The sequence below is a fragment of the Bufo bufo genome, chromosome 2 (genome assembly GCF_905171765.1).
Source record: "Bufo bufo chromosome 2, aBufBuf1.1, whole genome shotgun sequence".
NCBI lineage: Eukaryota > Metazoa > Chordata > Amphibia > Anura > Bufonidae > Bufo > Bufo bufo.
In genome coordinates this window covers 744,532,995-744,555,463 of record NC_053390.1, presented here as the reverse complement: position 1 = coordinate 744,555,463, position 22,469 = coordinate 744,532,995, and the positions used below count along the sequence as shown (strand labels likewise).

General features: G+C 44.5%; 1 protein-coding gene across 1 annotated transcript in view; it reads left to right on the top strand.

The window, feature by feature from the left end:
- The window catches only part of DTHD1 (death domain containing 1), a 60,713-nt gene that overhangs the window by 7,975 nt on the left and 30,269 nt on the right, over positions 1–22,469 (top strand). The window contains exon 3 of the mRNA XM_040419936.1: positions 9,509–9,688. Within this exon, the coding sequence (XP_040275870.1) occupies positions 9,509–9,688 (180 nt within the window). The remainder of the gene's footprint in view (positions 1–9,508; positions 9,689–22,469) is intronic.

The window sequence follows — 22,469 nt, the reverse complement described above, 5'->3', positions numbered from 1 at the left end:
TAAAGTTATTACCACATAAAGTGACACATGTCAGATTTGCAAAAAATGGCCTGGGCAGGAAGGTGAAAACAGGCCCGGGTTTGAAGGGGTTAAAGTAACAGCAGCATATATGGCTATGGTTAAACGGATGGTAGCTGGTGGTAACAAACAGCCTGCTTAATAACACACTGCACTGTCAGATTTTATCTAAATTAAAAAAAACTGTTAAAAAATTGTTCCTTTTTGGTGGAAGACGCCTTCTTCTCAGTCTACTGATCTGTAAAATAGTGGCCACTGGCCACCATCTTAAGTGACTCATTTGAGATGAATCACAAAAATGTTGGATTCACAGAAATTAGAATATTTTGCAAATTTCAGAACAAATTAAGTTTGTGTGGAATTAAAGGGCATTTCTATCTTCTGATGCACCAACACCCCCCCACCCCCCCAAAAAAAAATAAAAAAATAAAAAAAGGGAGGCCAGTCGGCATTGCGTGCAAACACACCATTCATTTCTATGGGAATTCCAGGGATAGCCAAGCACTGTGCTCTGTTATCTCTGGAACTACCATAGAAATTAATGGATGGGTCACGCACATGTGCGACTTGCTGCTCTGTGGGTGTCCTGTGGATAGGGGCTAACTTCAAACAACCGATATACCCCTTTTAACCACCTCAGCCCCTATAGCTTAAACACCCTTAAAGACCAGGCCACTTTTTACACTTCTGCACTACACTACTTTCACCGTTTATTGCTCTGTCATGCAACTTACCACTTAAATGAATTTTACCTTCTTTTCTTCTCACTAATAGAGCTTTCATTTGGTGGTATTTCATTGATGCTGACATTTTTACTTTTTTTTTTATTAATCGAAATTTAACGATTTTTTTTGCAGTTGTAAAATTTTGCAAAAAAAACGACATCCATATATAAATTTTTCTCTAAATTTATTGTTCTACATGTCTTTGATAAAAAAAAAATGTTTGGGTAAAAAAAAAATGGTTTGGGTAAAAGTTATAGCGTTTACAAACTATGGTACAAAAATGTGAATTTCCGCTTTTTGAAGGAGCTCTGACTTTCTGAGCACCTGTCATGTTTCCTGAGGTTCTACAATGCCCAGACAGTACAAACACCCCACAAATGACCCCATTTCGGAAAGTAGACACCCTAAGGTATTCGCTGATAGGCATAGTGAGTTCATAGAACTTTTTATTTTTTGTCACAAGTTAGTGGAATGATGATTTTTTTTTTCTTACAAAGTCTCATATTCCACTAACTTCTATGAACTCACTATGCCCATCAGCGAATACCTTGGGGTGTCTTCTTTCCAAAATGGGGTCACTTGTGGGGTAGTTATACTGCCCTGGCATTCTAGGGGCCCAAATGTGTGGTAAGTAGTTTGAAATCAAAATGTGTAAAAAATGACCGGTGAAATCCGAAAGGTGCTCTTTGGAATGTGGGCCCCTTTGCCCACCTAGGCTGCAAAAAAGTGCCACACATGTGGTATCGCCGTACTCAGGAGAAGTTGGGGAATGTGTTTTGGGGTGTCATTTTACATATACCCATGCTGGGTGAGATAAATATCTTGGTCAAATGCCAACTTTGTATAAAAAAATGGGAAAAGTTGTCTTTTGCCAAGATATTTCTCTCACCCAGCATGGGTATATGTAAAATGACACCCCAAAACACATTCCCCAACTTCTCCTGAGTACGGAGATACCACATGTGTGACACTTTTTTTCAGCCTAGGTGGGCAAAGGGGCCCATATTCCAAAGAGCACCTTTCGGATTTCACCGGACATTTTTTACACATTTTGATTTCAAACTTCTTACCACACATTTGGGCCCCTAGAATGCCAGGGCAGTATAACTACCCCACAAGTGACCCCATTTTGGAAAGAAGACACCCCAAGGTATTTCGTGATGGGCATAGTGAGTTCATGGAAGTTTTAATTTTTGTCACAAGTTAGTGGAATATGAGACTTTGTAAGGAAAAAAAAAATAAAAAAAAAATCATTTTCCGCTAACTTGTGACAAAAAATATAAAATTCTAGGAACTCGCCATGCCCCTCACAGAATACCTTGGGGTGTCTTCTTTCCAAAATGGGGTCACTTGTGGGGTAGTTATACTGCCCTGGCATTTTCCAGGGGCCCTAATGTGTGGTTTGTAGGTAAATGACCTGTGAAATCCTAAAGGTGCTCTTTGGAATGTGGGCCCCTTTGCCCACCTAGGCTGCAAAAAAGTGTCACACATGTGGTATCTCCGTACTCAGGAGAAGTTGGGCAATGTGTTTTGGGGTGTCATTTTACATATACCCATGCTGGGTGAGATAAATATCTTGGTCAAACGCCAACTTTGTATAAAAAAATGGGAAAAGTTGTCTTTTGCCAAGATATTTCTCTCACCCAGCATGGGTATATGTAAAATGACACCCCCAAACACATTGCCCAACTTCTCCTGAGTACGGCGATACCACATGTGTGACACTTTTTTGCAGCCTAGATGCGCAAAGGGGCCCACATTATTTTATGAGGGCATTTTTAGACATTTGGATCCCAGACTTCTTCTCACGTTTTAGGGCCCATAGAATGCCAGGGCAGTATAAATTACTCCACATGTGACCCCATTTTGAAAAGAAGACACCCCAAGGTATTTAATGAGGGGCATGGCGAGTTCATAGAATTTTTTTTTTTTGGCACAAGTTAGCGGAAATTTATATATATATTTTTTTTCTCACAAAGTCTCCCTTTCCGCTAACTTAGGACAAAAATTTCAATCTTTCATGGACTCAATATGCCCCTCACGGAATACCTTGGGGTGTCTTCTTTCCGAAATGGGGTCACATGTGGGGTATTTATACTGCCCTGGCATTCTAGCAGCCCTAAAGCGTGAGAAGAAGTCTGGAATATAAATGTCTAAAATTTTTTACGCATTTGGATTCCGTGAGGGGTATGGGTGAGTTCATGTGAGATTTTATTTTTTGACACAAGTTAGTGGAATATGAGACTTTGTAAGAAAAAAAAAAATAATTTCCGCTAACTTGGGCCAAAAAAATGTCTGAATGGAGCCTTACAGGGGGGTGATCAATGACAGGGGGGTGATCAGGGAGTCTATATGGGGTGATCACCCCCCTGTCATTGATTACCCCCCTATAAGGCTCCATTCAGATGTCCGTATTTTTTTGCGGATCCGATCCATGCATCAGTGGATCCGTAAAAATCATACGGACATCTGAATGCAGCCTGACAGGGGGGTGATTAATGACAGGGGGGTGATTAATGACAGGGGGGTGATCAATGACAGGGGGGTGATCACCCCCCTGTAAGGCTCCATTCAGATGTCCGTATGTGTTTTGCGGATCCGATCCATGCATCAGTGGATCCGTAAAAATCATACAGACATCTGAATGCAGCCTGACAGGGGGGTGATCAATGACAGGGGGGTGATCAATGACAGGGGGGTGATCAGGGAGTCTATATAGGTGATCACCCCCGTCATTGATCACCCCACTGTAAGGCTCCATTCAGATGTCCGTATGTGTTTTGCGAATCCGATCCATGCATCAGTGGATCCGTAAAAATCATACGGACATCTGAATTCAGCCTGACAGGGGGGTGATCAATGACAGGGGGGTGATCAATGACAGGGGGGTGATCAGGGAGTCTATATAGGTGATCACCCCCGTCATTGATCACCCCACTGTAAGGCTCCATTCAGATGTCCGTATGTGTTTTGCGGATCCGATCCATGCATCAGTGGATCCGTAAAAATCATACGGACATCTGAATGCAGCCTGACAGGGGGGTGATCAATGACAGGGGGGTGATCAGGGAGTCTATATAGGTGATCACCCCCGTCATTGATCACCCCACTGTAAGGCTCCATTCAGATGTCCGTATGTGTTTTGCGGATCCGATCCATGCATCAGTGGATCCGTAAAAATCATACGGACATCTGAATGCAGCCCTACAGGGGGGTGATCAATGACAGGGGGGTGATCAATGACAGGGGGGTGATCAGGGAGTCTATATGGGGTGATCACCCCCCTGTAAGGCTCCATTCAGATGTCCGTATGTGTTTTGCGGATCCGATCCATGCATCAGTGGATCCGTAAAAATCATACAGACATCTGAATGCAGCCCTACAGGGGGGTGATCAATGACAGGGGGGTGATCAATGACAGGGGGGTGATCAGGGAGTCTATATGGGGTGATCACCCCCCTGTAAGGCTCCATTCAGATGTCCGTATGTGTTTTGCGGATCCGATCCATGCATCAGTGGATCCGTAAAAATCATACAGACATCTGAATGCAGCCTGACAGGGGGGTGATCAATGACAGGGGGGTGATCAATGACAGGGGGGTGATCAGGGAGTCTATATAGGTGATCACCCCTGTCATTGATCACCCCACTGTAAGGCTCCATTCAGATGTCCGTATGTGTTTTGCGAATCCGATCCATGCATCAGTGGATCCGTAAAAATCATACGGACATCTGAATTCACCCTGACAGGGGGGTGATCAATGACAGGGGGGTGATCAATGACAGGGGGGTGATCAGGGAGTCTATATAGGTGATCACCCCCGTCATTGATCACCCCACTGTAAGGCTCCATTCAGATGTCCGTATGTGTTTTGCGGATCCGATCCATGCATCAGTGGATCCGTAAAAATCATACGGACATCTGAATGCAGCCTGACAGGGGGGTGATCAATGACAGGGGGGTGATCAGGGAGTCTATATAGGTGATCACCCCCGTCATTGATCACCCCACTGTAAGGCTCCATTCAGATGTCCGTATGTGTTTTGCGGATCCGATCCATGCATCAGTGGATCCGTAAAAATCATACGGACATCTGAATGCAGCCCTACAGGGGGGTGATCAATGACAGGGGGGTGATCAATGACAGGGGGGTGATCAGGGAGTCTATATGGGGTGATCACCCCCCTGTAAGGCTCCATTCAGATGTCCGTATGTGTTTTGCGGATCCGATCCATGCATCAGTGGATCCGTAAAAATCATACGGACATCTGAATGCAGCCTGACAGGGGGGTGATCAATGACAGGGGGGTGATCAATGACAGGGGGGTGATCAATGACAGGGGGGTGATCAGGGAGTCTATATAGGTGATCACCCCCGTCATTGATCACCCCACTGTAAGGCTCCATTCAGATGTCCGTATGTGTTTTGCGGATCCGATCCATGCATCAGTGGATCCGTAAAAATCATACGGACATCTGAATGCAGCCTGACAGGGGGGTGATCAATGACAGGGGGGTGATCAATGACAGGGGGGTGATCAGGGAGTCTATATAGGTGATCACCCCCGTCATTGATCACCCCACTGTAAGGCTCCATTCAGATGTCCGTATGTGTTTTGCGGATCCGATCCATGCATCAGTGGATCCGTAAAAATCATACGGACATCTGAATGCAGCCTTACAGGGGGGTGATCAATGACAGGGGGGTGATCAATGACAGGGGGGTGATCAGGGAGTCTATATGGGGTGATCACCCCCCTGTAAGGCTCCATTCAGATGTCCGTATGTGTTTTGCGGATCCGATCCATGTATCAGTGGATCCGTAAAAATCATACGGACATCTGAATGCAGCCTTACAGGGGGGTGATTAATGACAGGGGGGTGATCAATGACAGGGGGGTGATCAGGGAGTCTATATGGGGTGATCACCTCCGTCATTGATCACTCCCCTGTAAGGCTCCATTCAGATGTCCGTACGTGTTTTGCGGATCCGATCCATGTATCAGTGGATCCGTAATAATCATACGGACATCTGAATGCAGCCTTACAGGGGGGTGATCAATGACAGGGGGGTGATCAGGGAGTCTATATGGGGTGATCACCTCCGTCATTGATCACTCCCCTGTAAGGCTCCATTCAGATGTCCGTACGTGTTTTGCGGATCCGATCCATGTATCAGTGGATCCGTAAAAATCTCACGGACATCTGAATGCAGCCTTACAGGGGGGTGATCAATGACAGGGGGGTGATCAATGACAGGGGGGTGATCAGGGAGTCTATATGGGGTGATCACCACCGTCATTGATCACGCCCCTGTAAGGCTCCATTCAGACGTCCGTATGCGTTTTGCGGATCCGATCCATCTATCAGTGGATCCGTAAAAATCATGCGGACGTCTGAATGGAGCTTTACAGGGGGGTGATCAATGACAGGGGGGTAATCAATGACAGGGGGTGATCCGGGAGTCTATATGGGGTGATCAGGGGTGATCAAGGGATGATCAAGGGTGAATAAGGGGTTAATAAGTGACAGGGGGGGGTGTAGTGTAGTGGTGCTTGGTGCAACATATTACTGAGCTACCTGTGTCCTCTGGTGGTCGATCCAAACAAAGGGGACCACCAGAGGACCAGGTAGCAGGTATATTAGACGCTGTTATCAAAACAGCGTCTAATATACCTGTTAGGGGTTAAAAAAATCACATCTCCAGCCTGCCAGCGAACGATCGCCGCTGGCAGGCTGGAGATCCACTCGCCTACCTTCCGATCCTGTGAACGCGCGCGCCTGTGTGCGCGCGTTCACAGGAAATCTCGCGTCTCGCGAGATGACGCGTAGATGCGTGACTCTGCGCAGCGCTGCCACCTCCGGAACGCGAATCTGCGCTAGGCGGTCCGGAGGTGGTTGATAAACACAGAAAATACACAAAAACACTTCCTTTATGTCATCCATTCATTTGGTCCCATTCTTTATCATATTATGTGTAAAAATTGAGAAATATACAAAGAAATCTTCAGTCTGGGTCACAGGAGGGCAGCCCTCCTCACACCCTTACTGTTCCTTCCATGCTGTGCCCTGTCTGCAGTAGGAGAAAAAGATAGCTAGACCATCTCCTTAGGGAAGCCTTACTCCTTCAGTAGGCCACCAGCCAAAGATGGTGCAAATCAGCAGGAGATTAACCCCCTTTGTTCTCTGCAGGATTTCTACATGACTGTCAGGATGATCTAGAAAGCTCTGCAGACTGACAAACAGTGAAGACAACTATATATTTATTGCTTATGTTTATCATGTATTACTACATTTAGTGTTCCTTTAAGGAATTTAACATTTCAGGGCTGTTAGATCACTGTGAAGTCTATCTCAAGATGATATACCCAATCTCCACAAAGAGCCTTCCTTGAAAAATGACTCAAGTTATTGGCCAAACCTGAGTGATTCATTTGCAGATGGTGCTTTTTCTCCATTAATGTTTCTTGTTTTGCAAAGGAGCATTTTGAAATGGCTGTGCCATCTGAACAGACTCACAAAGTCAGCAACATTTAGGAGCCTTAATATAAGGAAGAGACAGTTTTCAGTTGCAGGATAACTATTTTCTAAACTTCTCCCAGGGAGCAATGGTCTGGGTGCTGCGATTGAGACCTGAACCAATCAGGTCCAATCAGGCACCCGGAGCAGAAAATGTTAAAGGCGTTGTCTCATGAATGGTATTACTATGCAATGAATAAGGAATTGCAAATGAAGTATTATTGCAATATGCATGCAATAAAAATATTATTAATTTTTTATGCACATTACATTTTCCTATCTAGTAGCGCCCCCTGCTGCCTATTCTTTTGGTCCACCTTCTCCTGCATTCAGAGGTGGACTTACATGCTCAGTAGTTTCCCTGTTCCCTTTCTCCTCAGCCAATAGAAGCTCGCAGGCCCTTAGTCTCCACATACACACAGTTTTACTCCAGTTTTCCATAACAACCCAGCCATTTTCTTCACTGCTGTAAGTCAGCTTTAGGCTAGCGCTAGGGCTACATGACGACATGCACAGCTCAGCAGACAGTATCACACAATAGACTTAGATACACAGCAGACAGTATCACACATGATAGGATTAGATACACAGCTCAATAGACAGTATAGTATCACACATGATAGGATTAGATACACCGCTCAGCAGACAGTATCACACATGACAGGATTAGATACACAACTCAGCAGGCAGTATCACACAGGATAGGATATTAGATACACAACTCAGCAGGCAGTATGACACAGGATAGGATATTAGATACACAACTCAGCAGGCAGTATCACACAGGATAAAATTAGGAAGAATATAAACTCCAGTTTGTGCGATGTGATAAGTTTCATTTAATTAGAAATGCGGTAAATCATATATGTGTGACGTTTCGGCCACAATCCGGCCTTCATTAGACTATGATAAACATAGAAAAAATACAAAAAGAGTACAATATATGTCATCATGATAGTGGTAAGAAAATAGTATATACATAATGTTACATACATCTAAAATTAATAGTCATATGTATATCAGTCAGGAGAAAACAACTCGTAGGCTGAAAACAGTCAATAGAACATATCTGGATGAATACGCTGTTAAAGAAAAAAACTAACTAAATGTGCATGGACATTTTTAGATCTGTCAAGGTCAAATTGACAAGTTGGAATGGTAAAATTGAAATAAAATAAACGATATACTGCACAATATCAATTGACATTAAATGAAATAGATGAAGCCGGGTACTTCTGTTAGTATATATATATATATATATATATATATATATATATATAAATCCAGAAAATGGACGGCACTCCAGCTGGATGAAAGTGAAGTTTTTCTTTATTCAACCATACGGTGCAACGTTTCGGCTCCTAAAATGAGCCTTTCTCAAGCCTCAAGGCTTGAGAAAGGCTCATTTTTGGAGCCGAAACCTTGCACCGTATGGTTGAATAAAGAAAAACTTCACTTTCATCCAGCTGGAGTGCCGTCCATTTTCTGGATTCATTGATTGGGGTAAGAGGTCGATTCCCCTGGAACGTGCACCCAATTTTCCTGATTGCAGTCAGTGCCGCCATTTTTCTTCTATATATATATATATATATATATATATATATATATATATATATATATAGATATGGAGAGATATACAAGGGACTATTTTCTATGCAGGGGGAAGGGGTTAACAGGAGCTAATTGCAATGCATCTTGGGAGATGCAAGTGCTTCGTCATCTCATGTGAAGAGCTGAGGCCGTCTCACAGAAAGGGAAGAAATGCCTCTAGATATGTGAGTAATAAGATTTTTAAATTCATGGAATAGGTATGCCTGAGCATCAGGTGCACAGATATTCATATACGAATACTTTTGTCTCGCAGAATATACATTACCTACAAACATGCAGTAAAATTACTTTCAAAATAAAAGTAGCAGCACACCATGAATGAGCAAAAAGTCAAATTTATCTGCAAAACGGGGCTGGACAAAATGTACAGCTTTTCTACACGAGAAAACCAGCACTCAGTCCTTGATTTCCCCATTGTGTTATTGCCAGCTAATTTCCAAATCTCTGAAACTAAGGTATAATTGTAGGCTTATTTTATACCCACTTCTATTCTTCTCAGGTCAGCTCATTCACTTTATGTTGATTGTCTTATAATCATATTTTTTTCAGTTAAATGTCCCACGCAGCAATTTCATACAAAACATCAAATTAATGCTTCTTTTTCTGGTTTATGTTTGTCATTTGTTTAATGCAGGGAAGTTTTGCAGAGGTTAAAGTGTACAAGCTTGGCACATTTTCTGTGGTTTCATGTTTGAAGAAAGAGAATTTTACTGTTCTTAAAAAAGGATTATCTTTAAAGCTGAGCGTGGATTCACGGATTTCCTTAAATTACCCCCCGGGCTGCTTCAGCTCTTCAGTAATTGTGCAGTTTAAGGTAGGTCGAGATTTGTATCTTTTCTTTCAAATGTGTTGCATCTGGAACATGAATTGTGAGAGTTATTTCCCAAAGCAGTAGTCCTTGAGACAAAAGTGGGAAAGGCATTATTACAACTTAGAATCATTGTAATGTGCTGGCAATGATAAGTACTCCTTAGGGGGTATTTCAAAATACTGACTTTTATGTACGCAGCTAAGATTTCACCATCTGCAGGTATAAAGGCTCCTCTAGATAATTGATCTCCGAGATGAACTGAGCTGTTTTCGGTTTAAGAAAAAAAAAAAAAAAATCATAGTTACTCTTCACGGAAAATTCATACTTAGTAAATGAACCACTTGGGTTGAGCAGGCAGCAGCTGAATTAGCTATAGCACTGTATATGGGAGAGTAGCTGCCTACCGCTAATAGCCTGCTAGAAAATTCAGTTTTCTGATGCTAATTAAAAAAAAGCGACTTTTCAATAAAAGTAACATGTACAGCTTAAAATGGGTTATAATGAGTTATATAAACGTGTCACATCTCCTTTCTCATGTAATTACAAAGATTATATTGGAAACGACATATTTTGTTGGTAACATGGTAATGACACAAGGTTGCCGGGCTGCAAACAGAGGACAATGTAGAAAACAGAGCTTTAAAGGGAATGTGTCACCAGGAAATTCACTGTTAAACCAGGTACATGCCTTAAGGGCTTAACTCAGATGAATGTAATGATACCTGTCACTTAGTCTTCCGTTGCTTCACTCTGGAGTAGGGATGAGCGAACTTGTGTTTTAAAGTTCGGTGTACAAGGTTCGGGTTATCTAAAAACTCTCTTATGGATTCTGTTACCAAGGATCATACGTTATGGTCCATGGGAGCGGAATCCATAACGGAATTCTTAGATAACTCGATCCCGAACTTTGTACGCCGAACTTGAAAACACACGTTTGCTCAACACTACTCAGGAGTATTCTCCACTTTAAATGCAAATGAGCAGTTAAGGGCACTGAGGGCGGGCCCAAGTCACTCTGTGCACCCTTTATCCTCCTGCCTCCTCTGTAGCCCTTCCCTCTACTTCTTAATTGACAGCATCAAGCAAGGTGACTATGCAGCGACCGGGCCCTGTCAATTATGCAAGGGGCTGACAGAGGTAGTAGGAGGAGCAAGGCTGCACAGCTTGGCCCCACTCTCAGTGGACTTACCTCCTCATTTTATATGACTTAAAATACCTTTTTCTCCAGAGTGAAACAATGGATCGCAAATTGAAAGGTACATTACATTCAGCTAAGCTAGCCCTATAACACATTGGGGGACATTTATTAATAATGGTGTAATTTCCTCCAAAAAATTCATTACAGATTTTCAAATTTGACTTTAAAATATATACTTCATTATTTGCCTATTTCTCTTGATTTGAGAAATTTTAACACCCATAGCACTAAAATGCTACTTTTTTAAACTGAAATGAGCCATTTCAACCATCTCTGCCAGACCGCACTCATTTGAAACATATTTGCGACTTTTGAAGCATATCTGCGGCATTTTCAGTGGTAAATTGCGACTTTTGTCTCAGACTTGGGACGGTTTTGTTGAATGTCATTTTACTGACAAAACCCTACTGTTTAGGTCATTTATATTAGATAAAAATAATTGAATCATGCATCACTTGTTTCCACAGCGAGTTGGTTTTATCTTTATGCCATAAGTGTGACTTTTTACACAAAACATCACCACATAGGCTGGATTAATTGTCTGGAACAATTTGAGCCATTTCTACTGATAAAAGGATGATAAATGAGGCCTAATATATGCCAATTTGATAGCCCCACCACTATGACTTTTATAAATAATTTCTGACGTGATGCATTCTTTATGTGAAAATTGTGGAGAAAACAGTTGATATATTTGCTGCAAATCAAAACACCATTCTATTTTGTGCATTTTATGCCATAATTCTGGTGCAACATGCTTAGTAAATGTCCTCTAATGTGTCTTGTATAGTAGTACCCGTGAATTTTCTGTTTACAGACTCCCCTTAAAGCGAGTGATTCATTTTCTCTTACACTTTTTGCATAAATTCCTCATAGTTTTCAAAATCTCTTCTTTTTGTTATTTAAAGTGGTTATCTGACCCCTGAAATGCCCCCATATGCCTGGGCCCCTCACACACAATGTACTTACCTCTCTCCCTGGCACCCACATCGCTCCGGGTCCCCGCATGGCCGCCACTGTGAGCCGATGAAAACATCCTTTGTTGGGGGGTGGGGGAACAGTCAATGGCAGGCAGTGACAGGGGGCCCAGGCATATAGGGGGGGGGGGGTGTTCAAGAGTCAGATAACCCCTTTAATAGGAACCTTCATTTTTTACTTCCAGTGGATAAACTTCAGTCCTGGTCATGTGATGGTCATACAGGTGCGTGGCCCGTTACAGTTAACATGCAATTATCAGAACGGTTTACCGAACCAGAACTATTGCTTTATCCTCTGGGATTAAACAATGAAGGTTCCTATTGACTGTGAGCAATCAGGGATCTTAAAAACGGTGAGTGATAGCTACAAAACACATCTTAAAAAACTGTATACTGTAAATTTGATTACGCAAATTAAACTTGTAGGGGGAGTGTAACGAGACCCTGCTCGCTCTATTTTGCTCTCACGGCACTCCCTGATGTGACCACAATATCTGCTGGTTCCGCCGTTGATGATCCGGCCTCAAACGACCGCTCGTGACGTTTTAATTCTCACAGAACTAACACCAGTCAGGCTGTATGTGAGTTCAAACTGACTAAATTCTTTATTGAATGCATCACATACAGTACAGACCAAAAGTTTGGACACACCTTCTCATTCAAAGAGTTTTCTTTATTTTCATGACTATGAAAATTGTAGATTCACACTAAAGGCATCAAAACTATGAATTAACACTAGAGTTGAGCGAACACCTGGATGTTCGGGTTCGAGAAGTTCGGCCGAACTTCCCGGAAATGTTCGGGTTCGGTATCCGAACCCGATCCGAACTTCGTCCCGAACCCGAACCCCATTGAAGTCAATGGGGACCCGAACTTTTGGGCACTAAAAAGGCTGTAAAACAGCCCAGGAAAGAGCTAGAGGGCTGCAAAATGCAGCAACATGTAGGTAAATCCCCTGCAAACAAATGTGGATAGGGAAATGAATTAAAATAAAAATAAAAAAAATAAAAATGAACCAATATCAATTGGACAGAGGTCCCATAGCAGAGAATCTGGCTTCACGTCAGCAGAGAATCAGTCTCTTCATGCCATAGCAAAGAATCTGGCTTCATGTCAGCAGAGAATCAGTCTCTTCATGCCATAGCAGAGAATCTGGCTTCATGTCAGCGCAGAATCAGTCTTCATGTCATAGCAGAGAATCAGGCTTCACGTCACCCACCACTGGAACAGGCCACTGTCACACATTTAGGCCCCGGCACCCAGGCAGAGGAGAGAGGTCCCGTAACAGAGAATCTGGCCTGATGTCAGCACAGAATCTGTCTTCATGTCATAGCAGAGAATCAGGCTTCACATCACCCACCACTGGAACAGGCCACTGTCACACATTTAGGCCCCGGCACCCAGACAGAGGGGAGCGGTCCCGTAACAGAGAATCTGGCCTTATGTCAGCGCAGAATCTGTCTTCATGTCATAGCAGAGAATCAGGCTTCACGTCACCCACCACTGGAACAGGCCACTGTCACACATTTAGGCCCAGGCAGAGGAGAGAGGTCCCGTAACAGAGAATCTGGCCTTATGTCAGCGCAGAATCTGTCTTCATGTCATAGCAGAGAATCAGGCTTCACGTCACCCACCACTGGAACAGGCCACTGTCACACATTTAGGGCCCGGCACCCAGACAGAGGAGAGCGGTCCCGTAACAGAGAATCTGGCCTTATGTCAGCGCAGAATCTGTCTTCATGTCATAGCAGAGAATCAGGCTTCACGTCACCCACCACTGGAACAGGCCACTGTCACACATTTAGGCCCAGGCAGAGGAGAGAGGTCCCGTAACAGAGAATCTGGCCTTATGTCAGCGCAGAATCTGTCTTCATGTCATAGCAGAGAATCAGGCTTCACGTCACCCACCACTGGAACAGGCCACTGTCACACATTTAGGCCCAGGCACCCAGGCAGAGGAGAGAGGTCCCGTAACAGAGAATCTGGCCTGATGTCAGCGCAGAATTTGTCTTCATGTCATAGCAGAGAATCAGGCTTCACGTCACCCACCACTGGAACAGGCCACTGTCACACATTTAGGCCCCGGCACCCAGACAGAGGAGAGGTTCATTCAACTTTGGGTTGCCCCGCAATATAATGGTAAAATGAAATTAAAAATAGTATTGAATGAGGAAGTGCCCTGGAGTAGAATAATCTATTGTTAAGGGGAGGTAATTAATATCTAATCTGCACAAGGGATGGACAGGTCCTGTGGGATCCATGCCTGGTTCATTTTTATGAACGTCAGCTTGTCCACATTGGCTGTAGACAGGCGGCTGCGTTTGTCTGTAATGACGCCCCCTGCCGTGCTGAATACACGTTCAGACAAAATGCTGGGCGCCGGGCAGGCAAGCACCTCCAAGGCATAAAAGGCTAGCTCTGGCCACGTGGACAATTTGGAGACCCAGAAGTTGAATGGGGCCGAACCATCAGTCAGTACGTGGAGGGGTGTGCACAGGTACTGTTCCACCATGTTAGTGAAATGTTGCCTCCTGCTAACACGTTCCGTATCAGGTGGTGGTGCAGTTAGCTGTGGCGTGGTGACAAAACATTTCCACATCTCTGCCATGCTAACCCTGCCCTCAGAGGAGCTGGCCGTGACACAGCTGCGTTGGCGACCTCTTGCTCCTCCTCTGCCTTCGCCTTGGGCTTCCACTGGTTCCCCTGTGACATTTGGGAATGCTCTCAGTAGCGCGTCTACCAACGTGCTCTTGTACTCGAGCATCTTCCTATCACGCTCCAGTGTAGGAAGTAAGGTGGGCACATTGTCTTTGTACCGGGGATCCAGCAGGGTGGCAACCCAGTATTCCGCACACGTTAAAATGTGGGCAACTCTGCTGTCGTTGCGCAGGCACTGCAGCATGTAGTCGCTCATGTGTGCCAGGCTGCCCAGAGGTAAGGACAAGCTGTCCTCTGTGGGAGGCGTATCGTCATCGTCCTGTGTTTCCCCCCAGCCACGCACCAGTGATGGGCCCGAGCTGCTTTGGGTGCCACCCTGCTGTGAACATGCTTCATCCTCATCCTCCTCCACCTCCTCCTCATCCTCGTCCTCCTCGTCCTCCAGTAGTGGGCCCTGTCTGGCCACATTTGTACCTGGCCTCTGGTGTTGCAAAAAACCTCCCTCTGAGTCACTTTGAAGAGACTGGCCTGAAAGTGCTAAAAATGACCCCTCTTCCTCCTCTTCCTCCTGGGCCACCTCCTCTTCCATCATCGCCCTAAGTGTTTTCTCAAGGAGACATAAAAGTGGTATTGTAACGTTGATAACGGCGTCATCGCCACTGGCCATGTTGGTGGAGTACTCGAAACAGCGCAACAGGGCACACAGGTCTCGCATGGAGGCCCAGTCATTGGTGGTGAAGTGTGTCTGATCCGCAGTGCGACTAACCCGTGCGTGCTGCAGCTGAAACTCCACTATGGCCTGCTGCTGCTCGCACAGTCTGTCCAGCATATGCAAGGTGGAGTTCCACCTGGTGGGTACGTCGCATATGAGGCGGTGAGCGGGAAGGCCGAAGTTACGCTGTAGCGCAGACAGGCGAGCAGCGGCAGGGTGTGAACGCCGGAAGCGCGAACAGACGGCCCGCACTTTATGCAGCAGCTCTGACATGTCGGGGTAGTTGCGAATGAACTTCTGCACCACCAAATTCAGCACATGCGCCAGGCAAGGGATGTGCGTCAAACCGGCTAGTCCCAGAGCTGCAACGAGATTTCGCCCATTATCGCACACCACCAGGCCGGGCTTGAGGCTCACCGGCAGCAACCACTCGTCGGTCTGTTGTTCTATACCCCGCCACAACTCCTGTGCGGTGTGGGGCCTGTCCCCCAAACATATGAGTTTCAGAATGGCCTGCTGACGTTTACACCGTGCTGTGCTGAAGTTGGTGGTGAAGGTGTGTGGCTGACTGGATGAGCAGGTGGAAGAAGAGGAGGAGGAAGCTGAGTAGGAGGAGGAAGAGACAGGAGGCAAAGAATGTTGCCCTGCGATCCTTGGCGGCGGAAGGACGTGCGCCAAACAGCTCTCCGCCTGGGGCCCAGCCGCCACTACATTTACCCAGTGTGCAGTTAGGGAGATATAGCGTCCCTGGTCGTGCTTACTGGTCCACGTATCTGTGGTTAGGTGGACCTTGCCACAGATGGCGTTGCGCAGTGCACACTTGATTTTATCGGACACTTGTTTGTGCAGGGAAGGCACGGCTCTCTTGGAGAAGTAGTGGCGGCTGGGAACAACATACTGTGGGACAGCAAGTGACATGAGCTGTTTGAAGCTGTGTGTGTCCACCAGCCTAAATGACAGCATTTCATAGGCCAGTAGTTTAGAAATGCTGGCATTCAGGGCCAGGGATCGAGGGTGGCTAGGTGGGAATTTACGCTTTCTCTCAAATGTTTGTGAGATGGAGAGCTGAACGCTGCCGTGTGACATGGTTGAGATTCTTGGTGACGCAGGTGGTGGTGTTGGTGGTACATCCCATGTTTGCTGGGCGGCAGGTGCCAACGTTCCTCCAGAGGCGGAGGAAGAGGCCGAGGCGGCGGCAGCAGCAGAAGAGGCCGAGGCAGCAGCAGCAGAAGAGGTAGCAGGGGGAGCCTGAGTGACTTCCTTGTTTTTAAGGTAAACACCTTTTTGGGATAGATTTCAAGTAGGCCTCAAATACCAGAAACTAGTTATTTTGAGAATGGCAAATTTGGGAATGGTTTTTCAACCCAGAAAAAAAAGTGTGCTTTTACGGTCACTACAAATAACTTGACCAGCTAAAATAGTACAGATTTGGTTAAATAGAGATGTGAGGCCTGTTTTTTTTTGCGCTGTGTGACAGGTATAGGTTTAATCACAGAATCAGACTTCTATCTGCACGCTAGCGTGTATCTTAGGTTTTTCTGAATGACACTATCACTAGCTTCAATGTAAGATATTCTTTTTGGGATAGATTTCAAGTAGGCCTCAAATACCAGAAACTAGTTATTTTGAGAATGGCAAATTTGGGAATGGTTTTTCAACCCAGAAAAAAAAGTGTGCTTTTACGGTCACTACAAATAACTTGACCAGCTAAAACAGTACAGATTTGGTTGAATATAAATGTCAGGTCTATTTTTTAGGCGCTGGGTGACAGGCTCAACTTGCCCCTGATGTAATATATGGCCAAAAAATAACCACACTCTTGATGGTTAAATGCACTTGGGTGACACAGGCTCAGCCTGCACCAGATGTAGTATATGGCCAAAAAATAATCAGACTGTCGATGGTTAAATGCACTTCGGTGACACAGGCTCAGCCTGCAGCTGATGTAGGATATAGCACAAAATAACCACACTATCGATGGTTAAATACACTTGGTGATAGCTTGTGCTGGCGCACCACAAGTCACAAAATGGCCGCCGATCACCCCAGAAAAAAAGTGATCTAAAAACGCTCTGGGCAGCCTCAAAAAAGTGAGCAAGTCAATAATAGCACTTCAATGATCCACAGCTGCAGATCGAGCACAGAATGAAGTCTTTTGGAGGAGTTAATCTGCCTAATCTCGCCCTAACGTCGCAGCTGCAACCTCTCCCTATACTGATCATAGCAGAGTGACGTGCGGCGCTACGTGACTCCAGCTTAAATAGAGGCTGGGTCACATGCTGCACTGGCCAATCACAGCCATGCCAATAGTAGGCATGGCTGTGATGGCCTTTTGGGGCAAGTAGTATGACGCTTGTTGATTGGCTGCTTTGCAGCCTTTCAAAAAGCGCCAAGAAAGCGCCGAACACCGAACCCGAACCCAGACTTTTACGAAAATGTTCGGGTTCGGGTCCGTGTCACGGACACCCCAAAATTCGGTACGAACCCGAACTATACAGTTCGGGTTCGCTCATCCCTAATTAACACATGTGAAATTATATACATAACAAACAAGTGTGAAACAACTGAAAATATGTCATATTCTAGGTTCTTCAAAGTAGCCACCTTTTGCTTTGATTACTGCTTTGCACACTCTTGGCATTCTCTTGATGAGCTTCAAGAGGTAGTCCCCTGAAATTGTTTTCACTTCACAGGTGTGCCCTGTCAGGTTTAATAAGTGGGATCTCTTGCTTTATAAATAGGGTTGGGACCATCAGTTGCGTTGAGGAGAAGTCAGGTGGATACACAGCTGATAGTCCAACTGAATAGACTGTTAGAATTTGTATTATGGCAAGAAAAAAGCAGCTAAGTAAAGAAAAACGAGTGGCCATCATTACTTTAAGAAATGAAGGTCAGTCAGTCAGCCGAAAAATTGGGAAAACTTTAAAAGTAAGGGCTATTTGACCATGAAGGAGAGTGATGGTGTGCTGCGCCAGATGACCTGGCCTCCACAGACACCGGACCTGAACCCAATCAAGATGGTTTGGGGTGAGCTGGACCGCAGAATGAAGGCAAAAGGGCCAACAAGTGCTAAGCATCTCTGGAAACTCCTACAAGACTGTTGGAAGACCATTTCAGGGGACTACCTCTTGAAGCTCATCAAGAGAATGCCAAGAGTGTGCAAAGCAGTAGTCAAAGCAAAAGGTGGCTACTTTGAAGAACCTAGAATATGACATATTTTCAGTTGTTTCACACTTGTTTGTTATGTATATAATTCCACATGTGTTAATTCATAGTTTTGATGCCTTCATAGTCATGAAAATAAAGAAAACTATTTGAATGAGAAGGTGTGTCCAAACTTTTGGTCTGTACTGTACATGCAAGTATATATATTGACAGTTGGAACACCTCTTTCAATTGGTAAATTGTAAAACCCCCTCTGATTGGCTATGCAAATGAGGTAAGCAGGGATTAGTTCAAGAGCTTGGCTGGGAGCCAGATGGGTGTGGCCATTGTCACAGAGAGATTCAAACCATGACAGGGAGGTTTATCAAGATTGTTTTTTCTTAAGGCCCTGCTCCGAATGAGATGTGCCTAATTTATTAAGAGGTAGATACCACTTAATAAATTAGCAGGATCTCTAGCCCTCCATGCACCTGAAACTGAAATCTACAGCAGTTCCATCTCTTACCAATAAGGTTTCTCCTTTTTCTCGACACAAATTTGTACACAAATTTTGACACAACCATGCAGTCACAAAAATAATTTAAAAAGCTTAGTAGATGCGCCCCTTAATTTCCTGTAATGCCCTTTTAATAAGTAGTCCTAATGGAATACATAAAGGGTGATTTAAATATCCATACATCTGGAGAAGTAGAACTCATATTATACATGAACTGTAAACTAATCATCATAGCCTTGGGAAGTGGTCTCTGAGGACCCCATACTACTCTAGTTTTTACTTGAGGAGCTCTTGAAAGCCAGGCTGTACCAGGGAAAGATGACAAATATGAATCCTTCAAAAGGAACACATTACAAATGTGGTCACATTCTTAAACCAAATGAAGTAATTAATCTGTCCAGATGCATCTGTATGTTTTGTATATGTCCGATTACACAATATAGAGCATGGTGTGTGAATATAGTCTATCGAAAAGTGACAATTTTCTTGTGTGTGGAGACAAATCAGCTTGAATACAGGAGATGGACAAGGAGGTGGCAATGATCCGGTGTGAAATGATAGTTATTCTGGAAAAGAACTGGCTAATTCGAAGCATTAGGTTGTTTGGGCTCATTTGAGGAAAGAAGAAGAAAGGCACATATATAGGCAGATGAACAGATATATAGCATCCAGCTTGGATTTTGTATGATTTCATTATGGCTTTTAGTTTTCAGTCTAAAGCCTCATTCACACGTCAGTGTTTTGATCAGTTATTTCCCTCAGTGATTTTGAGTCAAAACCAGGATTGGAGCCTCCACAGACATAGGGTATGAGGGAAAGATCTGCTCCTGTTCTGTGTTTAGAGCCGCACCTGGTTTTGTCTCACAATCACTGATAGAAATCACTTACCGAAACACTGACGTGTGAATGAGTCAAAAGTCTATAGTCATGAAACAAAACCCTATGGACATTACTATGGCTCTATGGACATTACTATCTTTTCTTTGTACTCATATTCCTTCCATCCACTGGTTTAAAGCGGTTGTGCAAGACAGAGGAAAAATTACCAGGGGTCCGAGCATAACGTGAAAAAACAAACAAAAAAAAATGGTCATACCGTACTAGTTTCAGCACCACGGCTTCTGTCCTCGCCGCTTCCGGTCCCTGCAGGACTGAAAGCGTAACGTTCCATATACCATACATGTACATCACTGCTGCTGCCAATGGTGGTGATCAGTGGTGACGTGTGCAGGAACGACACATGACTGCTAAGCATTAGCGGTGCCATTCCAGCATGTAGATGTAGTCAGCATTATTTCGACACCAGCTATGCCAGGATGGCCCTTCCCGGCTTGTGCTTTACATGTACAGACTGCACAGGAGCTGTGCTCACTCGATCAGTACAGGGGCCTGGCTGTTACTGGCAGCCAGACCCCTGCCCGCATCACTGACGACTATAATGCCAGTGGATTAGCCCTTAGAGGCCATAGTCAATGCTGATCGTGGCATCTAAGGCATATACAGAGGGAGGAAGCTCGCTCTCTAACTTTATCGGGCCTGCCATGTATGAAAGCCTATGAGGCCCAACCCCCAAGGCTGATTCTCTTAGGCAACTGTTAGCGTAATACTTACAGTTTCAGTACAATTAAGCATGTATTGTACTGTATTAAAACAGGGATCAGACCCTCAAAAGTTAAAATCCCATAGTGGAACTAAAATAAGAAGTAAAAAAACTAAAAAGGTGTTTTATAAAAATAAAATTAAACATTTCCAGTGTAAAAAAAAAGCACCCACTTCCCCTCAACAAGCCATTTACGAATGTAAAAACTAGAAAAAATAGACATAATATCAAGTGATCAAAAGGTTGTATTGTCATGGATGTAGTAGGGGGGAACACCATAAGACAACAAGGCGGAAGAGAAAAGACACTAGGCCTCACCTCCAGGGAAGAAAAAGGGTCACCACCTATGAAACCCTGCTCCTGGCCCTAACTCCTATCTGTATGGGCACCTCTCGATGGTAGAGATGCCCATACACAGGAACCTAGAAAACCCTGGTGGCCCTCAGATGCCCTAGACTTATGACCGGGCAGAGACAACCCGCTCCTTCCCTGGTGAAGGAACCAGCGTCTCACTGAGGCCTAGTAAACAACAGAGGGGGGGAGGAATACACAACACAACAAGCGGAACACAACTTCTAAGGATGATGGATGATGGATGATCAGGACTTCAACTAGAACCACACTCCAGCTCTTCCAACACCAAATGAAGCTATCCAGAGCAAGGAGTGATGGGTGGAGTCCAACTAAATAGGGGAAGGTAAAGGTCACATGAGACACACCTAAACAGGAGGTGTGGACATACAAGCAACACACAGACAAAGTGAAACCAAAAGATGCTGTCAGATCACTAATGAGCAGATAATCTTTCAGATCTTCTCAAACCTGTCACCGGTGTGACATGTATGTACCCCAAAATGGTATCACTGACATCACTTCATCCTACAAAAAATGAGCTCTCACACAAGGCCATAACCAGAAAAGTTAAAACATATGGCTTTCAGAAAATGACGACACAATAACATGATTTTGTTTTCAAAAATGCTTTGTCTAAAAGTGGTAAAACGTTAAAAAAAAGTGTATAAAATTGTTATCTCTGTAATTGTACTGACCAGCAGAATAAAGATAACATGAAATTTTTCACTTGCGGTGAATGCTGCAATAACAAAACCTGAAAAGCAGAGGCTGCATTTTTTATCCTGCTTCCCAGCAGGCAAAATAAAAAGTGATTAAAGCGTTGTATGTATCCCAAAATAGACATGTCGCGAACGTAAAATTTTCAGTTCGCGAACGGCGAACGCAAATTTTTGCAAATGTTCGCGAACTAGCGAACCGGGCGAACCGCCATAGACTTCAATAGGCAGGTGAATTTTAAAACCCACAGGGACTCTTTCTGGCCACAATAGTGAAGGAAAAGTTGTTTCAAGGGGACTAACACCTGGACTGTGGCATGCCGGAGTGGGATCCATGGCAAAACTCCCATGGAAAATTACGTAGTTGACGCAGAGTCGGGTTTTAATCCATAAAGGGCATAAATCACCTAACATTCCTAAATTGTTTGGAATAACGTGCTTAAAAACATCAGGTAAGATGTTGTATCGATCAGGTAGTGTAAGGGTTACGCCCGCTTCACAGTGACAGACCAAACTCCCCGTTTAACGCACGGCAAACAGTCCATTTGCACAACCGCAAACTCCCCATTTGCACAAGGTTGGATATCAAGCTAGCCATGTCCCGTTCCTTGTCCTCACTGATGTCATTGAAGGTCTCTTCCTCCACCCAGCCACGTACAACACCAAGGGTCCCCGAAAGGTGACAACAAGCCCCCTGGGACGCCTGCTGTGGTTGGTCTTCCACCTCCTTAAAGCCACCTTCCTCCTCTGACTCCTCTTCTTCAGACTCCTCTCTCTGCGTTGCCTCTCTCTGCGTTATTATAAGGTGTGTTAAGTAGTACTATTCCTATCAGTTTAATCCCTGTTACGTCCCCTATCAGGGGACGTGTATATGGCATCGATTTTAGGAACGTGGAGATGGAAAAAGA